Source organism: Monomorium pharaonis, chromosome 4 (assembly GCF_013373865.1).
Source record: "Monomorium pharaonis isolate MP-MQ-018 chromosome 4, ASM1337386v2, whole genome shotgun sequence".
Lineage (NCBI taxonomy): Eukaryota > Metazoa > Arthropoda > Insecta > Hymenoptera > Formicidae > Monomorium > Monomorium pharaonis.
In genome coordinates, this window is record NC_050470.1 from 10,455,181 (window position 1) to 10,482,329 (window position 27,149).

The 27,149-nt window shown below is 29.7% G+C and overlaps 1 protein-coding gene across 4 annotated transcripts in view; it reads right to left on the reverse strand.

Annotated features, from left to right (window-relative positions):
- LOC105836380 (octopamine receptor beta-3R) overlaps nt 1-12,194 on the reverse strand; it is a 178,438-nt gene extending 166,244 nt beyond the window's left edge. For 2 of the 4 annotated variants that reach the window (XM_036286008.1, XM_036285996.1), the window contains exons 1-2: nt 11,816-12,194; nt 36-1,821 (exon numbers count right to left, since the gene is read on the reverse strand). In XM_036286008.1, coding sequence (XP_036141901.1) covers nt 36-695 — 660 coding nt within the window. In that variant the 5' untranslated portion in view covers nt 696-1,821; nt 11,816-12,194. Of the gene's footprint in view, nt 1-35; nt 1,822-11,801 lie in introns of all 4 variants that reach the window. The other 2 variants (XM_036285998.1, XM_036285997.1) reach the window with 2 other exon arrangements.
- Nucleotides 12,195-27,149: the final 14,955 nt, after the last annotated feature.

Below are 27,149 nucleotides of genomic sequence, written 5' to 3' on the forward strand. Positions count from 1 at the left end.
GACACTAAAGAGAGAAAGAAAAAGCTCCTCCGTACCTCCGGATGCTCCACCATGTACTCCAAGTGCTCTTTTGTCGTGTACCAACCCATGAAGATTGGAATAAAGCTTATCAGCGCCGGCAGAAGCCAAGCGCTACCCAGCATACATCCCACAGTACTCTGCTTCATTATCACTGTGTACTCAAGCGGGCTCACTATGGCATAGTACCTGTCCACACTGATACAACAAAGATGGAGGATACTGGCGGTGCTAAAGTACACGTCTAGCGAGTTCCACAAGTTGCACATAATCGGCCCGAAGAGCCATTTCCCTCCGGATAGCTCGACCGAGGCGTTGAAGGTCATGGCGCACATCGCTACCAGAAGATCGGCCGCCGCCAGGCTGACGACGTAACAATTGGTGACCACTCGTAATCTGCGATGCCGCCGCACGCTGGCGATCACGAGCATGTTGCCCAAAACCGCCGTGGTGATGATGGTGCCCATAATGATACCCTTGATCACCGCCAGCAGCACGTTCACGTTCTCCGGTAGATTTTCCACCGTCGGATTTTCCGCTGATGACGTTACATTTGCGGCTGTCGTTGTGGTCGCAGTTGTGCTCGAGGCGATAATGGTATTGTTGATGAAAACCAACGAAGACGTGGGCTCAACTGGAGGCAGGTCCGTCGACATCGTCGCCATTACGAGCAACATGGTGAATGCGTCAATGTTAGCTCACCGTTTACGTCGCGGAAAACGGCTTCTCTTGGGTGATCCTCCTGGACTTTATGGTGTTCGAAAGTCCGCGATGGTAAAAAGGGCTGCATTATTGGGCGCATTACTTTTTTCTCTATCATCACAAATACAACGGTTATCCCTCCTTATGAATTATCTCGATACACATTGATATTCCGAATTAATCACGTAATATTGTGATTGATATATTAAATATTATTGGATATTGCGTATATCGGGATTCCTCAAAACTTGTTGAGTTTTAAATTAATTATAGATATTATTTATAACTGATATTTTGTTGCATTATGGAAAATTGAAAAAATATTTCAGTATTCTTCGAAATTGTCTTGAACAAAATTACTTCTCCATTCAAGACGCATGATTGTGACTTTCGTACTTCTACGCTGGTCCAAGATTCGATTCGATTCGTACTTCGCTGGTCCAAGATCCAATTTTCTTATACAATAGCGAATACACAATTATGATGCCGCAATCTTTTGTCAGCGGAAAAAAAATAATATTGCTTAGCACCATTTCTGTATGTCACTTCTGCTTCAAAAATGACTCAAATATATATATATATACACGTACTTTTTACTATAAATGTACTTCAATCTATTTCTCTCTCTCTTTTTCTTTTGATTTATCCTTTATTTTTAATTTATCTTTTTTGTTCTTAAACATATGTATTCATTAGAGATCTTTTTTATACATAGGTATATTAAATATAATTATTCATAGAGTTAATACATATATAATAGTGGATATTTTCTTCTGGGATGTGATTCATCCTTCTCAACTTTCAAATCACGTTTTTTGAGCATTCCTGTAAACATTTCGTTATTTTCTGCACGATTTAGTCTAAATCGCACTGAATTGTCTCGCAACAGTTTCGCACAGGTCACTGCTAATTTTCGTATATCCATGATTATGTGCGGTTGGTCCGAGCGCAAATTTTATCAGTTTTAGGAATAATGTCAGTCTATGACAATGAGAATTAAAACTCTATTTTGATTGCCACGCATGATAATAGTTTGATAAGCTTCACCGTTCAATTTAGCACCATTTTTGATATCGAGGATTTTGATGGCACCAAGTACCTCTGTAAAACGACAGACAGTTGTATATGTCAAATGCGTCGAATGCGATTTGTCCGATCTACTTTTCGATCGACCGATATAAATTCACTTCCGAATAATTAATTTCAATCAATAATTTGCTCCGGTCAGCGGGGAAGATCAAAAAATTCTCATTAATCGCACGTAACGCCAAATTGCTCGTCTTTGAAAGAATGAAACTGATAAATTTGTTTAATTTGCTTTAACACCTCTTACGAATTAATACGCAATATATTTCATCAATAATTTATGCGGTAATGCAGCTTGAATTTCGTGGAAATTTTACACGAGATGTCACCAACCCAATAATCAAAGATTAACACACCTGATCTTTTACTTTAAGCTTGAATGCACGCTTGTTAAAATACTTATTAACGTATTTGCATGAAATAAACGATGGATATTAATACGTGAAGGCCTCTCAGAACTTTTAGCTATCTAAATGTTCCAGTGGATATATACGAACACGTTACAGGCGATGCTATTAAGAGGATTTACTTGAGGATGAACCTCTATATAATGCAATTGCCTCTAGCTAGTAGGTAACTATATACGAGAGACAGAGAGAGAGAGAGAGATACATATATTTCTTAGCAAATTGTTACAATCTACAGCTATGTCTAGAATAGATCGATACTAGGACGTCTAATAAAAGCATTTCAAGAGCATTCGTACTTATGAGTAAAGCTTACCATTTCCAACTTTAGTAGCGAAAATGTATCAATCGCTGCAAGCCTTGCAATCGATGCATTGTCACGAATAACATTATATATTCAATATACTCGGAATAATCATTCTTGCCTGCATTATTATTATTTCAATATATTATATTAATGCTTATTAAACGTATGTATTAATAATAATAACGAGAAAAACGTAATACAGATGCGAAAATGGTAAATAAGACTCTATTCTCTCACGAATGTTTCGAGAAATGCATAATCATGTTAAATCATGCAACAAATTGTAAATATAAATCAATAAAACATTTAACAAAAAAAATTACTAAAAAGGAATAAATTATTTACTGTACTTTTTGAATGCTGAATGTAGTTTCCAAATCACTTCACCACATTACAATTTTAAGAAATTTACAGTTAAAGTTGCAAAAAAGATATTTTTATGTACTTTGTCATATTATAACTACGTGACGTGCTGAAAAGTTCTTTTGCAATCAAACTAAATGCTGTTCAGATTTTTAATTTTTAAAAGTAGAGGTAAAAATCTTTTTTTACATCGGTTATAATTAATAAGATATTTATGTGAGATCTATTACGGAAAAGCTATTTGACAGTTTTATTTGACAGTTTTAGTTTTATTTAATTTAACAATAATGTTCTTTAAAGTTTTTTAGATCGCTAAATATGAATCTAATGCTAAAATTGCCAAATTCAAAATAGTGCATGTAATGTGTACAAGTCGACAAAAATTAAGTTATATTGAAATTTTAAAAAATCATTAGAAATTTTTTACATACTCCATTTTATATATTTAATATAAAAATCTCATTAATAACAGACATAAAAAATTGCTTTTAAAAATTAAAAGTCCTACCTAACAACATATTTTATTTTGATTGTAATAAAACATTTTCAGCATCACATATCATAATGTGACAAAGAAAATAATCCTTTTTGCAACTTTAATTTCAAGTTTCTTTAAATTGTGACGTAATGGAACAATTTAAAAATAGAATTTATATTAAGCATCCAAAAAAAGTCATTTTTCATTGAATTGTGTAATCAGTCTTGATTTTTGAAACCAACGTTATAAACACGATGTAAGCAGCGTAATGAAATAAAAATAGTTTATTCTATTTGAGATATATATATATATATATATATATATATATATACATATATATATTTCTTGACATTACAAAGCAGTAATATCTTGTCCAGATGTGATTACAACTGTATATCAGTAGTCAACGTAATGAAATATCGGATTCTCAGAATACCCATTGCGACGATCTTTAATTATTATATCACGTTATCGGCAAAATGGTGACACAGTGGCAGCATATTAAAGACGAAAGGACGTTAATGACTTCCAGGTTCTTGTGATAGAAGTATTTAGAATGGAGGAAAGAAGGATTCTTCCTCGTTTCTCGAATAACAATCGACAAAAGCATTCTGGCAAGAAATTCTTTCATATATGATGATAATTATTATTTACTGTAATAAACAATAAATACTAATTTAAAATAGAAAATGTTATTAAAAATTAAACTAATATAACAATAAACAAATGTGACGTACTAAATTTTAATTAGATGAAATTTGTCATTTTATTATTTCTCAATTAAAATTTTAATACTATTTAATACTTTATATTTTTTAAAATAATTTACTTATATGACAAAAAAAATTATTTATATGACAAATAAGAGATATTCTACGTATTATAATAACTATTTTAACTATTAAATATAGAATATATATAATAAATGTACTTATTCAAATTTAATAGAAATAGCTTACTTTGTCAATGTTGAAAATCTTAATATGAATCATCAAGTCGTCGGAAATTCTTTATTTTTACTGTTTACTAAAAAAATTTAACTTATACGAGAAATTTTCAAATAGTACGTTTATACAAAGATTTATTACATTTTGAATTCTTCTTTTAAACCTTTTATTTTAAGTTTTATATTAAGAACTCTACTTTCAAAAAAAACATTTGATGTGCGCACAGAAACATTTTTAATCATTCTTTACAACTTTCCATAACTTTTGGACTAAAAATCTATATTTATTTTAAAAAATCTTTCCAATTCTAAAGACGTCGTTTTCTTTTGCAATTTAAATAGGTACTGCTACGTGAATTCTTTTAATAGGAGATGAATCCGCGGTATCGCAAAATTTAGATCGTCCTCGATTCGAAGCTTTGCCTACTCTTAAGTAATTACAAGACAAGGCAAAAGTAAAGAAAAACTTTTAATCAGGTAGCGGCTTCCACTTAAAGCGATTCGTCGTGAAACTCGACTGTGATTTATTGTAAAAAGGAGAAAAATTAGAATATTCCCAATTATGAAAAGCAAGCAGATAAGGTTATTAAATAACACAGCATAAATTAAGAAATTAAATTAAAATAATTTGAAAAAGAAATTAATATAGCTTTTTTAGTGAACTATATATATAATTAACACTATAATAAAATAAAAATATATAACTACAAGAATATTAAAATTTAAAAATAAAATTATATTTTTCTTAATATAAATTATTATTTAATAAAATAAACAGTAGTCATATATTATATTATGAAATAATTTTGGAATAGAAAAGTTAATGTATCTCTCTCTATATGTATAAAATTTAATAAAATTAATAAATAATAAAATATACATTCTTATTACTATATATTGTTCGTTTTTAAATTTTTAATTATTATCTTTTTTCTTATATGTACTTAATATTTTACACAAACATAATAAAATAATGAAAACATTAATTTTAAATAATTACAATAGAATCATAAATTATTGTAAATAATTATTTGTTACATCCACATAAGATAAAAGAAAAAAAAATATAACAAAGATATAATGAAGTAGATCTTTGTTAAATGAACATCTAATATGTTTCTAACGAATTTCTATGACGAAATTTCTGACTTTCTCTACCGCAGAATCCTTAACATCATATCCTACGCGAATCCTTGCGTCTACGTACGTGGCCTTAAAGGAGGATCAAATTCTTTGCACAGGGGTTAGTGGATAGATAGAGGATACTGTTACTGTGAGCAGTTTACGTCGCTATTACTGTAATAAAACTAGCATCTATAAAAAGATTTACTTAGAAATGAACCGTTGACATTGAACTATTCTATTTAAACATAATGCTTTAATAATATCTAATAAAAGAGTTCATTACAATTTTTAAAAATTAATAATAGTTAAAAATAATATGATGCATTTATCTAATATATTTATTGCTATAGTTGTCTTTATAGTAATTAAATAAATATATTTATCAAATAAATTTTTAATTTACGCATTAGAAACACTTCATTCATTAATGCCTAACATTCTATATTTTTAAAATAAACATTATATTTAAAAATAATTGTTAAGTACTAAACATAAAAAAATATTTTATAGATGCCTCTTTAAATATTTTTCAATTCTTAAAAACATTTTTTAAACATTAAATTAAAAAAAATAACCAGACACTATTTGAATTCTAAGCCTGAAGTTTTTAAAGTATAAAAACATTATTATTTAATTATAATTTAACTTTTTTTAAATATAATTTTTATAATTATTCTATGTGTAATTATAAATAGTATAATGTAATAGATTTAATAGATTTCATGTGTAACAAATGTATAATATTAAGTTTTAAATACATATAATATGATAGGTTAAATCTTATTTTCTCTTTATATTCTTATCATTGTATTAATATATGTTTTTTTTTTACAAAAATTATGATACTCTTAAAAGGTTAAACGAATGAGGTAAAATTAAGCGTATTTCTATCAGTACAAGTACGAAGATAAATAAGGTACATCGCTCTCAGATGTTTATACGTAAGTCGTAGGTTACAAATTGTAATCGAATGCTCGCGTGTTTACACGGAATCCAATCTGGTGAGTGAAGAATCAGCACTCCCACGAGGAAGAGTTCTCTCCTTGAATCACGAATACGCGCGCTTATCAAAATCAATGATTCCTTTCGATCGTATTATAAAATCTCGAAAAAAGCACTTTCAAACCTGAAGAAAATGTGTCAATACTTGAGATAAAAGGTACTTTGCAAAGTTATCACGTACACAAGTACTTTAAGAAGAAAGATTTTTAAAAACACAAAATAGTTTGGTACGGGAAACAAAAAGTAAGAGAGAGAGAGATAGAGAGAAACTTAAAAAATAAAGCAATATTCAATAACAATTGGAATCTTGAATGTGTAAAAATATTTGTTGTAATGTAAATATATTTTTGGTTTATTGTAAAAGAAACATTGTCACAGTCGATATAACAAATAAATTTGTTGACCGCACAATATTAATGCAATCACCATTTGAGTCTATGCTATTGTTGCGACAACAAATATTGGGGGAATTTTTTTCGCATGGATTTGTCAACAATCCTGTTTTTGCAAACAACAACTACGATTCATTTCATTTCGTTCAATCGACTCGACAGACTGGTTATTAAAATAGCAAATGGAATTAATCAACAGGAATATGTATCGGAACTCTCTCATTTCCACAAGGGCAAGAAGAAAACCGAAATATCGATTATAAGATGTAATATTAAGGGAAATATACAGGACAAAACGTGCTCAATGTGTAGAAATATTTCATCTGATATAAAATATTCTGTATTTTTGCGTTACTGTTCTATTTCGTGTGTTCAGTAATGCATAAACAAAATATCTCCGAGAATAAAATTTGAAAAGATTTCGGGAAAAATATTATATTTATACCAAAAAAATCTTGAAAGAGAAAGAAAAAGAAAAAATTAATAAAGAATACGAATTTTTTATAATAAAGCTTTCAATGCTGTAATTATATCAATCAATAATAATGCAATTGAATTAAGCAAAAATGATGATAGCCTTACTTTTTTTTTTTTATAAAACAAACAAATCTTTTATCTCTTTATTTTATTTATTATTTATATTAGTTTTTAACTTTTTTTAATTAGAGACAAATTAAAATCGATATTAATCAGATTATTCTAATAATATTCATTTAATATACACAGCTAAACTTTCTATAATTACACGTAATCGGATAACATTTTTTTTCTTTCTAAAAACGCATATACAAACTTCACACGAGATAGATATGAAATAACCTGTCATCTGCCGTTGCGTCGAAAAAGTGCAAACAAAAGTTCGTAAATTTTACAGACGTCTATATAGATATCTCCCTTTTCCCATCACAAATGCTATATAAAACTCGTCCTAAAACGCAGTAGCGGTATAATCGTCGAGCTAGCTCACTGGCATACAGCCAGACACTTTTTGCACTGGCAAAAGAGCGTGAATAAAATTATATGGCGGAGATAAAAAGAGAAAGGAAAGATACTGTGCGGTACTCCGTAATAATGGGATACTACATGCATTTAAAAATCTGATGATATCGTGTAATAATCCCCGTAGTAAATACGATAGTATTTTAAAGTACTTTACGACAAGATACTTTATCTGTGTGCTGATTATTTTACAATACAATTTGTTTAACGCTCTCTGACAAATAATGTAATAATTAGATAATAATTATTAATTAATTAGATTATTACTAAACACAATTTAAAATTAAATTAAACTAAAATGACTGTATATGTAATAAAATTATGATTTTACCATAAAACTATTGTAAGGACTGTTAGTTTCTGAAGTAACACTGTGAATTGTAATATCTAAACAATATTTTTTTCTTTACGTCAATTTCTGTATGGAAGATGGGTTTGAAAATATTGCGCAAGCGATAGATTTCGATATACGTACATCGTTGAATAAAAGTAGGTCGAAACGAGTGGCGGTGCAAGCACCGCTTTTCATGGAGCATTAGTTAGATAATTACCGGCAATTAACTGCACCTTCCGAGTGCGGTAATGCATCTTCTTCCTGGCATCAGCACAATATTCTATCGTAGATCAAAGTACAGTTAATAAAGGTTTAAAATTGAATGCAATACAAAAGCGAATTCTTTGTTTTATTTTTTATTGTAGCAAAATAATAATAAAAATTAATATAATATTAACGAATTTAGTAAGTTTAATTGTAATAAAAAATTAACAAATATTTAAAAATTATGCAGAAAAATTAAATAAGTTCGACACATAATTTACATAAATAAATTCAAAAAGTGCATAATTGTATTTCATTAAATAATGAAGAAAAAGCTTTTAATACATAAAACCGCTTATTGTCTGCAGAAAAGTCTTTTAAGACTTATAATTATAGTCGGAATTAAAACACTTAATTTGATAGGCGCATATTTTTACGATACGACTTTAATTACCAATTTCATTTAGTTGCTGTGTGTTCATTGCACGCACAAAATAAAACTAAAATGGATTTTCTTCATCGTAATCTTCTGTCGTAATTCTTTGAGAGAGTTGAATATAATTTTCATAATTAACTTGAGCCTTATTTATGCAATTACTTCTTCTAAAATTCTTATCGTAAAACTTGCATAAAAATTAATTAAGCATTTTCCTCGTTACACAATTATTTACAATTATTTTCCTGAAAAGCGAAACCGCAGGATCTTTACCTTCTTGTTTAAAATTAATTAATTCCGTAATCATTTCGCTGCAATTTTGCGCGGATTTTTCATGCTTAAATACTACGATAGTTACGTTCAAAACAAAGAAAGCAATTTGCTGCGTGGAAGAAATTAAGTAATTCTTTCATTGCGCACAATTACCTAAATGACCGAATTTTAAGAGTTCTTGAAGCAAGAAAGTAAATCACGCATACTCGTTATTCATCCACTTAATTAATCCCGAAAAATTAGCATCCTCACTATTTTTAGTTTAAAAAGTTCTTAATTGATCTACATAGCTGGCAAAAATCCGGGTTAACATTCATTTACTTGAAAATTGTAATATTTACTCATTTACCTAGAAATCATGACGACGCTTTAACATTATTTCCATATTACGATATTGTGTTGCTATTTCGACGTCGCTAAACGTCATTCAATTAGTACAAAAAATTTTGCACTTGCAGCGCGTTATTTCTCGAAGACAGAAATTAAAATAGAAATTATTCATTGATGTAAAACACTTTCTGCAAGCGTTAAAGTGAAAATTTACTTTAAACAAAGGTCAGACTTTTGTTTTATCTAAAGCAGTATCTTAATTCGGAGCCTGGAATATTTAATGTCGATAATAAAGAAGCTGCAATTAAATTTTTGCTAAGAAAAATTGACTCTTCTAAATTGATCGGAGGATTATCCTCCTTAGGTTACCACATTTCACCTTGGATATAAAAACGCAGCTTTTCTCCGTGGAAAAGCATTTTCATCGTTACGAAGGAAACACCTCGGCGTTTTCTTTTCATAACGTGCGCATATCTTTGGTCGTAAGAAAGATCACGTGAGAAAAAAGTATTTTTAATAAAAAAAATATCGACGAACTACACTTCAAGAAAACGCATTTGACTCTCGACATTTATACCGTTAACAAAGTCCCCCGTGTAGGTCGACTGATGATTTTTTCGCATTACGTAACATTTGAATGTCACCAAATACAATCGAATTAAGGTTAATCATAATTATTTTACAATATGTATAATGATACGAATATTCTCTTTGGTAGCACATAAATAATATGACGTTTAATAAAAAGCACGTCTAACGTACATACAGAAATGAATAAATGATACGTCATAGAATAAACAATATAAAGTAATAATGCGTAATACCAAATAAATATCAAATCAAATGCATTTAATTATAATTAAACCATTAATATATCAGAAATAAGGAATAATGTTTAGATTTCTCAATGTATCAATTTGTCGTGATATACAACGGTTTAAATAGCGTTACAAAACATTTTCTTTCTTTCTTAAATCAAATAGGTTTTGTTACGTTTAAGGTGAGAGCGGTGCTCCCCAGAGAGAAGAAATAAACTCTTCTCCAGGTGTGTGCGGAAAAACCAAGCGATACAGGATCGTTAGAAAGAACCAAAACGTTTTCTTACGTGCTACGAGTGTAATCTCGCGTTCGCAGCTCCCATAGCTCTTATTATAAGAATACCACATAGGGATCCCGACAAACGAAATTACGCGAGGAGTCTTATTACGATAGCTCTCGAGACTCGAGGAAAATCGGATTATCGCGTGAGCTGTTCCACGAATCATTACGTGATCTTACAAATCAAATTTGCGTCCGCATTTGCGCAAGAAATATATGTTACACCGTATCTAAAGAGTTAAATTACATTCTGATTACGTTGCATATATCTCGAGAAATTATTAACACGGGGCGAACGTCTAGATAGAACTAAATGACAAACGTCAAGCTTATATATTCTTGGCTGATGTAAAATGCATGTTTTTTTTCCCCCTTTAAATTGCTTACGTGATAATGAGACGGGATTTATCTCGCAAAATGACGATGTGAATGAAATTTAATTTTATTATACATGTTTAATACACGTACGCGAACACACATTGAACGTTAATCTACCTCTGACAAACGAACAGGAAGCAGAAATTCCTTTCGTGCAGCTTCAGCAGACCGCACTCAGCGGCGGATGAAATTTATCAAACGGCGCGTAATTACATTCTTGAATCTAAACTGCTGTTCACTATTCCATTTCTATCTACTGAAAAGATATAACATTGAACATTTACGAAGTCTTAACAAACGATCTTAACGACGGTCCACCCGGAAATCTTCTTACGCGGGCGGAACTCCGTGAGAATCCATTAAACATTAGCGTTACGAAAATTATATTTTGCACTCTCGAGCACAAAGTATTATTTCTAACTTTATCAAAGATCTGAAATATCTACTGAAATAGTTCCGTTATATCTTTCCAGGGGCAAGATTAAATTTCGGAAAACAATTCCAATTTGCAAAACAACAACGTATTCAATAATTTCAAGCTGTAATCCTTGTTTCAAAATTTTATTTCGTGAAAACTGCCTCTCTATAAAACACTTAAAAAAAAGTTTGACGTACCGACGCGTTTAATATTTTTTAACCTCGGGACAAATTCTAAATGAATGGAGCTTCAACGAAGACATTTCGACGGTGCCAATTGTCCGGTGGTATTGTTAAGCAAACCACGAGTGCAGAATTACGCACTTCCGCGACCTACCCTACTTAGAATTTCGCTCGATGCCCACTTAGTGCGATGCAGTGTACAGTTTTGCGAATGCGAGGGAAAAGTTTGAGAGGCCTTCAATTGTCAGCCGACCAAAGCATTAAGCACTTTCGATTAAGAAAGATATCGGTCACGAGAAGTAGAAATCGGTTTGCGGCCTCACGGATTCAAACGAACTTGGAACCCCAGCTTCTCTCGCCGGTCAACCACCAACAGGCGACATTGATCAAGTTGTACCTTTCCTCCCCCTTTTCGGCGTTACCGAAAAAAAAAAGAAAAAAGAAAAAGGATTCGCACCCTTCGAGTAACTTTAGCGCTCGTTAAATCTTCGCGCTTTAATTGCGATTTCCACGGGCGAGCGGTTCAACGGGAAATCGTGCGGGCTGCTCTCACCGCGATGCGCATTTGATATAATGAGGTCGCGCACATTTTCATTCATCGTTTCCGGCACATCGCGTCGAGAAACGAACGCTCGGCGGACGCGGACGGGGTGCCGGCGATTCGGCCGGCGCCGCGGATCAGGCCGCACTGTCTTCCCAGATGAGAGAGAGGGTCGCCTGCTTCCGGCACCCTCCACTCGTGGCGCGGCTGTAGTCGAAAACAACCCTCTGGGTGAACCTCAATACTGGCAGGTGCGTTATGCCAGTCCTGCCGAGCGCGGAAACGCGAGATTTACTCCTCCCCCCCCCCCGATTTGTCAAAAAGTTATTTCTAGCAATATATAAGAAGTTTAGAATGTTATATAAATGATTGTAACAACATTATAAAAATTATATTATTTATAATCCGCTTGAAAAGTACTATAATTATAAATATGTTATTTATATAATTGCACGGAAAGAACAGTTTTGCTAAAGTTAAAAATAAACATAAAAATTTAGTTGGAAAATAGTTTGGACCATTAAAATAATTATAACGAACGTTTAAGCATGACGAGCAACATTGGTAAAAGTTTTGACACTCCAGCAACCGACTCGAGCGTCCCACATAATTATTTTGATGGTCCGGCAAAATTACTTTTAGGTCTGTATCCAGCGAAACTTTTAGATATTTTAGCAAAAACCGTCCTCTCCATGCATAATATTATTATAATATATTTTTTACATTGCGTTTGAACTTTTTACGTCTCAAGAATTTCACAAAGTATAAATTTTTTAATCTTGACCTCATTTCAACATGGCGAAGATGCTGGTTGCTTATATAAACTTTCTTTGTTTTTTTAGGCATTTTCAATACATTCTGTAAAGTTTCTATAATTATTATCTGCGTGCGCGTATATACGTAATTTTTATATAATAAATTAAATTGTATGTGTGGTGTATTCCAAAATAAAATATGTAAATTGTATAAAAGAAAATTTGAAATAATTCTAAAATGGCTGTAGTATTTTGATTGTTTGCATGGCACGATTATAATTAGAGGGGCGAGAAATTTTTAAGGTGTTAAATTAAGCCGCGAAGGAACGGCGACAAAGAGGGGAAGCGATCTCGAAAGTTTACTATCTCGTCGTTTAGAGAGACAAGTCCCCCGAGGGCAGTGAGCGGCGATAAACTGCGATCAGCGTGTAAATAGCTTTCACCTCGCAACACAAGCTAAACGAGAGGGGGAGGTAATAAATCAACTCCGGCTGAAATTTCCTAAGTATTTGCAATTCCAGATAGAACTCGCGTCGGGAACTTCTATTTCCCGGTGCACTTTCAACTTTCCAGATAGCCGTATAATCAATGAAAAGAAAAAGAAATCGAAACTCTTGGATGCAACCTCGAACGGATCACGCGAGTTCAAAAGAGGTACAGAAACATTTTTTTTTTTTTTATAAGATAAATGTCCCAGAACATGTATCTATATATCCGGACTTACGTAGAAACTTATTTAATCCCACAAATGTGTTTTGTTCCTTAATATGATATCACAATTTAATTGTAATATTTAAATATATTGAAATGTAATGAAATTTACCTTGAATAATTCTAAAATTTGCTTTCTTGTTATAACGTCTTATAGAATCATCTTAGTTAAATATCTATGGTGTACATACACCTTGGCGTACGTTTCAAGCTATTAAGCGCCAATGATTTGTTCGTAATTGTTACGGAACTATCTTAGCCTCTATTCCATTTATTTTAATGGAACATTCTCAGTTCGTTTTAGTGCAACAGAGTAAACTCTCTTCGCAATGGAGAATCGTCTGCGATCTTGTAGCCGTTACGCGTAGGTGTATGTATTCACGTACTATCGCATCGCGTAACGTCTACAACATTAACGTTAGACAACGCGCATTTAGATGCGGAACATGCGCCAGAGCAAACTTCTCTCAAGGCGTTGCATCGCACGAACAAGTTCAGAACAGTGCCTCGCGCACTGTCGCACCAGTAACTATGGACACTTGGCGGACGTTACGATACACCGCTCTGGTATTACCCTGATTGTTTCGGCAACAACGAGCGATAGAGTTAGCACCTGGGTAATTCGGTTATTACGGTCTTGCGTTTAGACGATCAAGGACCTCGCGTACCCATTCCCCTTGGGAATATATTAAATTAATAATTAAAATACCCGCGTACATACACTGTGCGATTTCCATAATTCTCAATTAAATTCCTAATTCTGTACAAGAACGCCCCGTCAATTTCCCCTTTAAATTATTCTAATGCTTGTGCAACATTCACGCGACGAAGGGTCTTACGTGGCATGCGAAACCATGTTGAACATTAATTATAAAATTAGATTGCATTTAAATTTTGATTCTGTTTAATCTTTAATGTTCAAAGGGGATACACATGTATTTTTTATATTTAACATATATCTATATCTTTTTATTATATATATACAAATGATATTGAATGTTATAACGGTACATGTGAAGGTACTTTTTCCTCCAGCAGTATTATGTTTCATGATTTCCCCAGACGCTGAAAAGATTACGTAGATTGAATGACTTTTTAACCGCAAAAGAAGAATAACGGATTGCTTTTAAAAAGTTTCCACATATAAATGTAAATTCAGAGATTCATAAATTAGGCAATATATATTAGGGGGTTTAATGTATATTTTTGGCAAACGGAGGACGGCAATCAAACTTAATCATTGACAAAACTGACGGCGTGTGTATGGGGACGAGGGTCGTACGTGCATAATCGATTCGACAACATGGTCCAATGCGGCGTGTTTCACCCTCATCTCACCCCGGATGCCATTCATCGACTTGGTCGATGGTCGACCTTGTCAACTTGACTTGAGGAACGTGATAATAGGGAATTGCCATTAGGAACGCATAGATTTAATCGTCCAGCGTTGTTATTCAAATTTGATTTTGAATTAGAATAAAAATTAATTAATTCTATAGTTTTCATAGAATTTATGGATATTTAGTTGTTTACATATTGTACATTTATTAAAACTAACAAATGTTACAAATAATAATAATAGTGTACAAAAATAATAATAATAATAATAGTGTACAAAATTGTAGCAATTAAAAAAATTGAAATTTCTTAACGGTTTAAAAAATTTGTGATTGAAACAAGTAAAAAACATAAGTATTACATTATATTATAAAATAAAATACACACTAATCTTATTTTGGATCTTGACAGTACATCTGAGGGACAGTCAAATTGATGTGTAATTATAATAAAGATATATGCACAGACTTACTATATTATTATAATAATAATAAAAAATTAGTTAATTTTATTTTGTATTCAAAATAGAATTTTATCACAATCGTCAAAAACTGTATTTTCAATAAAGTAAATCAATAAAGTAAATCAATAAAGTAAATCAATAAAATAATATTTTTAATATAATTATTACACATTGATTTTTAGAATAAAACTTCTCATTTCTTCATTATCATAACAAGAAAAACTTGCTTTTCTCGAAAGAAATTACCTATATGTATCGTCTGCAGAAAAAAGCGAAATTTTACTACGATATAAGCTTTACATAGATCTTCGGTAGGTTTACCTTCATCATATGTTAACTTGAAGCTTACCGACTACAGGCAATTCTACACTTAGATAAAAAAAGAAAATTAAAGAGAGAATCGATACACCCTTATCAGCACGGTGTTGGGCTCGATGCTATAGAAATCCTTACAGTCTGTCGATAAAACGGTATTTTCCTACCTCAGGTAATCTTGAATGTAATACACATAAACGCAAATTTCATTCACTTTGTTTACGTTTGACTATCGTCTGTTAGCAATCTTGTTTAGTTCAAATTACAAAAAAATCGATATGGAAAATTAGGTTTCTTAAGCGCAAATTTTCATTCTTTTGGTATCACTTTGTGGTTATAAAAAAAGATAAAATGAGATGAAAATTGAGAAAATATTCTGGTTTATTCTACCAACTCGTATCACTACATTTATCTTAATTAGCTTTCTAATTTTATAGAATCTTATATAAATCTTCCAAAGAAATTCTCTCTCTCTCTCTCTCTCTTCCTCTTTCCATTAAAAAAAATAGTATAATAAAATATAATAATATAAAAAAATATAATACCATTATTATTATTATTATCACCATTATTATTTAATATTTCTACAAGAATTTTGTTTATTAACTTTTATATTATAAAATGCTTCCAATCTTATTTATTTATTAAATGCTTTATTTACATATTATACACGTTCATTAAAAGTCAATCTATTGATATTACTGCATTAAATATAAAAGTAAATAAATTATTCTTAATATTATTAATATTATTAATTTTATTTTGATTTGGATTCTTTTGTGCACAACTTTGCAATTTTCTATTCAGGACAGTTACGAAAGAAAAGAAGAAAAAGAGAGATGGAGTTAAAGAAAGAGAGACACAGACAGAGAGAGAGAAAGATTCAATATTTAAAAACGTTTAATATTTTGATTTCATGTAAAGTAACGATATTAAATAACACTCTAAATTCAATGGACGAATTTCGAAAGAGAAATTAAATTAAATTATTGCATTAATTGTGGAAATGTCAGCCAAATCCTAATCTGAATTATTAAATCGAACTGAAATTGATGTTACGAAACATACGTAATCAATGTAATAAATAGTATTTACTTTTGTCAGAAATCCAAAATGCAGATTATATAGAATACTATATAGAATATTATACCGAATATTATACATATCCTTTAATTCGCTATTTAATTTATCATTTTCAATTTTCTATTTTCAGATTAAAAAATTTTTTTAGAAATATTGAATAAAACAATAAAACTTTTATAGTCATATTAAAACAATTTCCATTAATTAATTGCCAAAAAAACATTTTGCTATAAAGAATAAAAAAGATACAAAATCTCCACTGTCATGACATACTAAGTAAAATAGAGTAATCATTCAATTAGTCTATTGTCATTCATCTTATGAAATCACATGCTACATTATATTTTTTAGTTACTTACTCATTTAATGAAGGAACTGAATGAAACATCAGCGAGAACGCTAGACCAGTTACGTATAACAGGTGACGAACAATGAAATGTCGGAATGCAACTTGCTGCTAATTCGATTTACGCGACGCTGATTCCAGAACTCAGTGCAATGTCGCATCAGTGGACCGAGCAAACGTGTCAGATTAAAGAGCATTAACACACTGGATTTTGCATTAGCAACAGAAAACCAGTTGTCTTTAACACATAACACAAATAATTTGTTAATTAATAAAACTAATAAATGCTAATAGTTCATAATAAGTAAATACAACCTGTTTCAGAACCATTAATTGTGCTTTTAAGTATTCTTGAAACTGTATGATAAGAATAAATATAATGACAAAATTTAAACATAGAATTTTATAGTAAAATAATTATAAAGTAATAAATTAAAATATATAATTAAAGAGACGATAATAGATAAAAAATATAGATAAAAACAAAACCAATAAAAAAATAAGTAAAAAAATAAATAAATTATATATATATATATATATAAAGCATACATCAATAACGTAGAACATGTAACAGATTTTATGCATTAAATTTTATAACAAGATAATAAACTATAAATAAAATTGAAACATAGTAATTAAGATAAATGAAAATAAAATTAATTTTGAATATAAATGGTTTAGATACAGGAGGGGGGGGGAGGTTTATAATATTATTTTTAAATATAACATAAAAGTAATTGGAAGAATGACATCGTTTTGATAACCTCTCGCTGTGAGATATTACGCGCGTGCAGTATTAATGGATATGTCCACATTTCAAAGATCGATGTACTTTACTCTTCTTTTTACAAAGTAGTAGAGCAGATATTTAAATTACACATACTTTTTGCTGATAATATTTTAATAATTAAAGTGTTAATTTTTCTAAATAGTTTAAAATATTTTTTTATATTTTATTGAAATATGTATTATATATCAATATGCATATATTATAAAATTATACATACGTATAAAATTATTTAAATTTTTTTATTTTAAACTTATATTTCCAAGAAATAAATTTTGAAACTTAATTCTAATTATAAATTGTGCAAACTGTATTTATTTTAATTTATTTACTTTTAAATATTTATTTAAAAAATATATATTAGATAATTATTTAATAATTAAAAATATAAATTTAACAAGATAATTTAAAATTTAGCAAAGCTTTCTTTATTTCTCTTTTTAACGATACTAAATGTTGAACAGTACAGTTTTAAAAATATTTTAGAGAATTATTCTATAATCTCACATATTCCATGGTTACCATAATCTTACATATTCCAACATTAAAAAGTACAGTCTCTTAATTGTGATTAATTTCGGTGCAAAGATTAACAAAACTTTATGCCCTGCCATAAACATACTCTGTATTAATTAAACGATTGCGTTAAAGTAGCGGTGATCAAGCTTGTCGCCATCGATTTTAATTTTGCCCCAGCAACACAATGCGTTATAGGGAAAAATTGGGAATATGTTGACACAAGAGGCAAGTTAAAAAACGTTTTATTATGACAAAAAAACAATGTTATCACAATTTATTTTTTTATTCTAACATAACTCATACTACATCCAAAATTTTATTTTAATCAAACATATTACGATAAAAAAAATCTGATTCAAGAGAAAACAAGTTTCGAAGCGTTTCAAAATTTTGTATTAATGTTCTTCAGCCTACAAGAACAAATTTAAGTTACATATTATTAATTAAAAGAAAAATTTTTATTACTATATGACATGTTATTTTATAACAAGTAATAAACTATTTGTTATAATAAAATGATTTAAATTAATATATTATGTAAAGATAGGGTACGTGATTCATATTTAAGGCAAACCTAATTTATGCGCAAGGAGTAATTAAACATTTAATTGTAACTTTACTTGGACAAAACACCTTATATTTAATATTTCTATTAAAATAAGCTATATATAAAATAGTTTTTACTGTATATAAAATATTTGTTTTTCTACAACAGCATTTTGCTCTATTTGATTCATAAAATAATTTTAAAAATACAATCTTTTTCCAAAAAGTACATATCTGTAATTTATTTTTTATTTCTACTACGTTTTGTTTAACTTAATGTGAAGTTTATTGTATGGGTAACTTTTATACCGTGCTGTGTATCAATTTATCTTGCTATCGAAGCATGCTACAATACAGCTGTTCGTATTTTACTTACTACACAAAGAAACTATAACTCATACAAAATCATTCCTGATGTAAAATTGTGGAAAAAAGTTTCTTCTACCACATTAATAAGTATATTCAATTATAATACTTAAATCTTTAAAATACCGAAATGGTAACTGTGCCAACAAACATCGGTCTCCCTTACACTCGAATTATTCCGAATTATGTATAATTCTTGTATAAAGTTTTGAATTCCGTCGTTGTTATTTTTCTTGTTTTATTGCAATGGATTTTTCCATTGAGATTTATTCATGTTCTAGGGATATACCGCGCAGCTAATATAGATCCAAAGTTTTCAACCAAACTTTCCTCCGGGAATCGAAAGCGACATTTGTCAAATTATGACCGAATTACGACATAAGGTCAATATGAATATCACAATCATGTAATAAATATGATCCTGAGTCTAAAAGCTTCTATAAAATCTTCCTAAATTTTATAAAGTGAAATATCTTTGTTCTCAATCTTATATATGATATGTAATAACCATTTTGCAAGGTCTTATAAGATGAAAAAAAGAATAATAATTTCCCTTCTTTCAACTCTTCTGCTACAAAATTGTAAGAATTCTTTATTAAATAATTCCATTTCCTAAAAAAATTCCTTTTGAAAAAGAAATAACCGAATACCTTGTAAAATATATGTACAAGGAGGCTCTCTTTCAACTATAGACATAAACGGCGATAATAACATCAAATATTCTTGAAATAGGTTTCGATCGTCAAAGTAATAATTTCCTATTTATCAAGAAACATCGATATTTTTTTAAAATACTGGGGCATAACTCCTATTTTAGATTCTTTGAATAAACGATTATAAAGTAATGTAGCGAGAACAGCAAAGTCTGGAGGTCGTTTCACGACCCGTAAGTTTTAATGAAGCACACGTGCGACACGTTCTTCGCGTTATGTTATTTTTACCACGGCGATTGGTCAATAATCCGTATTTTCGGTTCCGAAGGTCGCAATAATATTTTATTGTCGCGTTATCAAATATACATTTCTCAAAATCGCGAAAAAAAAACTGCCATAGCAAAATCGTAAATACTTTGAGAAACCAAATGCGACTTTAAAAAACGCATTTAAGATAATTTTTTAATTTAATAAGAACATATTTAAGTTATTTATTGTTGTAAATAATTATAATTATAGAGTATAGTTAATTTATAATTTATAATTATAATTAATTATAATTAATAATAAGTAGTATTAAATACTATTTTTTAATAACATATGCTGTAAAACGAGAATATAATTGTATATATTTTTAATTTCTTTACATTATTTTACTTTATTTTGTTTTTTCTTCTTCCCCCCCTTCCGCCTCTCTCTTTATTCATCTCTTTCTTATTTATAAAAATACAAAAAAAAAGGAAGTATCGCTTCATTGAGTCTTTACCGCAACGCCCTATGACATTTTACTAATTCTTGCGAAATTGCACTGAAAGTGCATCGATAAGTAAAGCCGACCTGGATGTTCTATCCTGACTTTTCTCCATTTATGAGCGGTCCTTAGAAAATCTATGAAACGCATATGCATGAACGCAGTCGCCCGCTGCGAAGAACCCCCGGGCGAGCTAGAAAAAACTGGAACCAGTATCGAAACCGGGACAACAGCAGCACCGGGTGCATGCCCCACATTCTCCGCTCTCGCTTTTCGAAGAAGCGCTGATGAAAAAAGCAAAAGAAGGAACTCGACTTCCTTCAAATTATTATACATAAAAGAGAAAGAGAGAAAGCTCTCTCTTCTATTAAATTCATATCAGCAAAATTCTGAAAACGATTTCTCGAATATAGGTTTCAAGAAATGTCTGGAATCCCTAATTTCTAGTACTGTTGAGAAAAAACTAAAATCCAGATGTGCAACTTTTCTAGATCAATTTAAAAAATAACTGATAACAGTAAAGTTTCTTTAAATTTCTCAGGAAAATATAGAATCAAATTTCTACAGTTGTTTCTCAAAGAAAAAATTAAATTTAAAGTAACAAACGCAATTTATCGAAAGAGAAGCATTATTTAGTCAAGATTTTGAACAGACTCCGATTGTACAGGAGAAGGGTTTAATTGAATTTCCTTCGTCAACATGGAACAGCGAATATTCTATCGTGTTACACGTCTATCGACGTCAACGAGGTAGCGTCTTCAAGAACATCCCGACATTTGATGGTACACGGAATCGGAAGGCAAACGTTTGGCACACTTTGGGGGCGATATTATATTAACCCAGTTTCATTTCCACAAATTAATTGGCGAGCCTCTTGTTACAGCGGAGACGCTCCTTTGCGATTTGCGTAATTAACAATCTTCTAGTGTAAGTTTCATAAAAGGATACGGACTTACTGTGCGTCGTACCCTCAAAAGGATGAAGCAATCGATTTTTATGTATGCGTAGATTCAAACAATTGAAAAATCAATGATCTTGAAATTTCCTATCCAGACGTACAACTTTAGTGTATTTTTTAATCAGTATTTTTATATTTTAAAGGTATTATTTTATTTAATTCACATAAAAATTTTTTTATTAATGTTATCTCTCTCTCTCTCTCTCTCTCTCTCTCTCTCTTTCTCTCTCTCTCTCTCTCTCTCACTCTCTCTCTCTCTACCAATGTTTATTAATGTTATCTCTCTCTTTCTACCAACATGCCAATAATAAAAAAATATATTTAATATTAAAAGTTCCCGAGAAATATCCTTATTCAACATATTAATTAAAGACATTTTTGCATTAAAGAGAATATTGCATTTGAAGCAATGTATTAAATCACGGACTACACAGTACACGAAACTTTGCTTCGAAATTTGTTCCGTTTATCGGTTCGTTTCTCTTTATATATTTTATGGAACTTTAACTTTTCTCTTTTTCTGAATGTAATAAAACTCGGGAGGTAAAATACAAGCGGTTTTGAGAAACTTTAAATCCTTCGTAGAAAACAACTTGAAATGTTTTCCACTGTATAGTTACAAGTAAAAGTGGTTATTAGTAGACGTTTACTAAAGATTAGGCTAGGTTTTACAGTGTAAATGAAATGTGAAATACAAAATATCGCTTAGAACTGTCACTTAATCTCTTGATGACCTTTTTTCTCTTTATGTGTGTATGTAAAATTAATATTTGTTAATATTTATGATATGGAGAGAAAGAAGTTGAATAAAATTTCTACGATTTATTGTTCAGATTCTATTTTTTATTTAAAAAAACCGTTTATGCGCAAATATTCTACGATAACACGAATGCAGCTCTCGATGCAGCACAGTTATGTGTACAACAATAGTGAGAGGATGCTATTGTCCCGGATGCTAAGCAGACGTCGCAGTTTGACTACCCATGAAATCTTGACAAGCTTTCTGGAACGAGATGTCGCATCTCACACTTCGCAAGCATAAACGTCTAAAATGTTACTATCGAAATGTTCGACATTAAAAAAGTTTAAATGTACCACGAGATTAAAGAAATGTAATTTCAGTTTTGTTGAAAGTTCCCCACAAATTAATATAAAATGAATAAATTTTATACATCTCTATTTAAATTAAATAAAATCAAGTTAATAACTGTATAAATCAGTTGCACAACAATTATCTGCAATCCTTTTCACAAATAATTTTGTATTTTTAATATTTTATTGGTATATATTACTCTAATTGTTTATTTACTTCGAATGTTATCTATTACATTTTATTTCCGACCAAAATGGGTTTTATTAATCATACGAAAATTTAATATCATAAAGTTATACGTTTTTAGTTCTAAGTAATTAAATCATCCTCGTTTTTCATGCCAAGTTGAAAAATTGTTACGATATTTACGCGAATTTATCAGATTTTCTGAAAAAGCAGCTTTCACAAGAATACTGTAAAAAATTAAAATTTAATTAGAATCATTAACTAATAATAACGGAGAAAAAAGAGATAATCCTGTGAATCAAATTTTGTTTTAATAAGAACCATTTCAGAGTTTTAAGAAACGATTTTATTTTAAAGAAAATATAATTAAATCTGCTGCTATTTTCAGTTTTAGAGAAGAAATCTGGATGGATTTAAAAACTACCAGTGATAAATAGGAAAGTAATTATGGCAAGAGAGGAAAAATGCAAGTTTTTTTAAAACATTATTATTAATTTTCTACACAGTAGATCTCTCCACATCTTCAAACGCAGTCTATTATACATTCGCTCTTTGTACCCACGCGCTAAATAAAGATCTTATCTCATACACATACACACGTATTCTTTTGTCGTGGCTTAAAAATGCTATTTGCAATGTTTTGCAAATATATCACGCATTAGGCTTTCACTATGGCGGATGCGTAGCAACGTAGGCAACTTTTAATTAAATTATCATTATTAACGACAATGTAATTTTAATTAATAATTGCGAAGAGACAATTGATGGCATAAATAAATAAATATATTTACATCATAAATCTAAAAAAATATAAAATTAAAAAGCATTTTTGCCATTAATAACAATGTATTTTATATATGTATGCAGTAACTAAATTATAAACTTTTAGAAGATTATGTGTGTATAGGTTTATACATAGTCTTTCACACTTACATAAAAATCAATCTTAAAAAAAATGCATTTATGTGTATACTTATTCTCTAAATTACAATCAGTAAAAAATTAATAAAACCAGTGAAAATACAATAATTTTCAGTAGCATACTTATAACTTGTTAATCAGTAAAATAAATACACTGATCTTTCAGTGATTATATTAATTCTAAAGTGAAAATCACTAAAAGATAATAAATACTAATTATCACAGCTATACCACTGCAAATCAGTGATAATACACTGATTGTAATTTAGAGAGTGCGGATTAATTTTATTTCAGGTACATTAAATATTGATAATTAACATTTTAAAAACTAATCATTGATAATTATACTACTTAAAATATACGTTGTGCATTAGAGTCCCTTCAATAAATAATGGTTAATGTTCTAAAATAGAAAATATCCATAACAAATTATTACCTCAAAATATATATATGTATATAGACTTTAAAATTTATGAAAAAATAAATATAACTATTTTTTATCGTTTTAATTTCTCTAATACCTAGTAGTAATACACGCTGCAAATTAGTTGCATGTGACAAGTTCGCGGCAAATTAGCCAGTTCGTTACGTATCACGATCCATGAAACCACACTACAGTAAATATAATTATGCAATCTGTAAATTCCGTCATGCGCATGTGAGCATGCAACTATGTAATTACAATCTCTCGCAGAACAATCTTGATATCAATCTAAAGTTTACGGGAATTGCGCATTCATAAAAGGAATGATAAATTTTCACTCATTCACACTATTGTCATTAAAATACTACGTGTTTCTCTTTCATTAGGAATGTTTTCTGTCTAAGGCCAACTTCAGACGATTGATAATTCGATACATGTATAAATTTTTATATATTTAATTCCTCTTGTTTTTTTTTTAATACTCGAAATTTTCTGTAACTTTTTCGCAAATTACAAATCATCTGAAATCGGTTTTATATCTTTTCCTTTCTTGCAATAAAACTGCTTTGCCAACTTGATCGCACGCAAAACGACTTTAACGTCAAAAACGTCTTGTAAACATCGATTTACAACGTTGCACATTACGTTACATCAGGAGGACACTAACCGCTTTTATATGCAGCCTAACAGATACGTGATATACGAATGGATCGAGCCGGCGAACGATTTCGTAGCGATTTCATATCACGTAATTCCTTCCCTATAAAAATATACAAAAGAAAGATTATAAACTAAATATGTATAAATAATTATAAATAAAAAAAATTTTTATTAAAAAAATTGAAATTTATATAAATCTTCTGAGATCCATTTTATTTGGTACAAAAATTTTTTTTCTTTCATGATTAAAATAAATGATTTTAAATTATAGTTTAAAATAATAAGATATCATAATTAAATAAAACCTACATTTATAAATCTGTTTTCTTTCTAAAATATTTTATAAATCTCACTCTCTCTTTTCTTCTCTCTCTCCCTTTCTCTCTCTCTCTCTCTCTCTCTCTCTCTCTCTCTCTCTCTCTCTCTCTCTCTCTCTCTCTCTCTCTCTCTCTCTCTCTCTCTCTCTCTCTCTCTCTTTCTCTCTGTTTTTCATTTTTCTACAGCTTTGAAAGCTAAAGTTATTAGGAACTATCATCCATATAATTAAAATTTCCATTTTTACTAATTGCAATTTTTAATCGCAGTAAAAAGATACGTCCACGATATCGTTCACGCTCGATCATATTTACTTTAGTGATTGTTCTGCATTCTGAAGTATACATAACTATATACGTATACCGTCTTCTTTGATCTGTCAGCCGATAAAAAACTAATAAGAAGAAAAAAGAGACATACTATGGAAAATCAATTACGCCTTTATAAAACTAATTTGTTTTGTAATTACGCCAACAACCTCTTTGAAAAATTTAAACGTTTTATATAATAATAGACCGAAATAGTCTTAGAAAGAGACTTTAACTTTATTTTTAAAATCACAAAAATATATGTGATATTTTATTCATATTCACCAATATAAATATTTCTATTGAGATGTGGCAGTAAAATATATTATAAAATATTTTATTATGTATAATCGATGTATTGATTGATAATATTCATAAGAGTAAATAATGTATCAAATATGTATTATGTTTCTTATCATTATTTTGTTTAGTATTAATTACCGTATAATAAATATTATTAAGCAGAAAGAAATTTAATATTATGAATAAAATAATGACTCTAAAATAACACTGTTTCTAAAATATAGATATATTCTCTTCTAAAAAATTAAAATTTTGATAAATAAAATACCCTTTCTGAGATAAATCGATCTATTATGATTTCAATAATAACGTTATTTTTCTAAGACAAAACTAAAAAAGATGTGAATTAAAAACTAATTAGATGATATGAATGATAATATATCAATGAAAATAACTTACGTTCCTCCTCTATGTGTTTTAAATATTTCCAAAGATTAAAAGTTAATTTGAACCAAATCAAAATCAAATATCTGCTGCATTCATTATAATAAACAATATACAATAAATTATAATAAATATATATTATATGTTACATTTAACAAATAACGTAGTCAACATTCTTACGTCTTATTGCTGTACATATAGATATACTATGTATACGCATATATATATAATATATATATATTCTGCTTCATCTTTGGCATTTTAGTGATTCTTTTTAATAAGATGCCTTCATAAATTTATCTATTCCGATAAAATGATTTGTCTTGCGGGAGGGATGATACGCTTTAACATTTATACACGAAGTTACTCGAGCCTAAACGAACGCAGATTCGTATTTACAATGATACCTCGTTTAACGCTAAGAGCTCGTTATTATAAATCCCTTTGATTATAACGAAACGCGCTTTCGCAGCGCAATTATGTACAAAGTGATCCCCTAAACGAGTAGAACGGCTTTATCTCCCGCCCTCCAACTCTTTTCTTTGGTCTCTGTTTTTTTCCCTTTACTTCTCTTCCAATCGTAGGACAGCATCTACAGAAATACCTCAAGCTACCTGATCCATTTAATTAATCCTTTCGTGCTTTTTGTAAATTACATTCAGTTTTGAGAGAATTTTTTTTTTTTTCAAAAAAAATTCTCAAAGCGCATAATAACTTTTAGTTAATTAATTTTGGAAATTAAATTTTAAACTAATCTATCTAAAAATAGTTTAATAGAGAACATAACAATAGAATAAATAGAATCATTTTTTTATGCAAGAGTTCAAATTTTTTGTAACATATTACACATATATATATATATATATATATATATAATTAATTTATTACATATGTATATATTAATTCATATAATTAACGTTATATTGACGTGATATATTATAATAT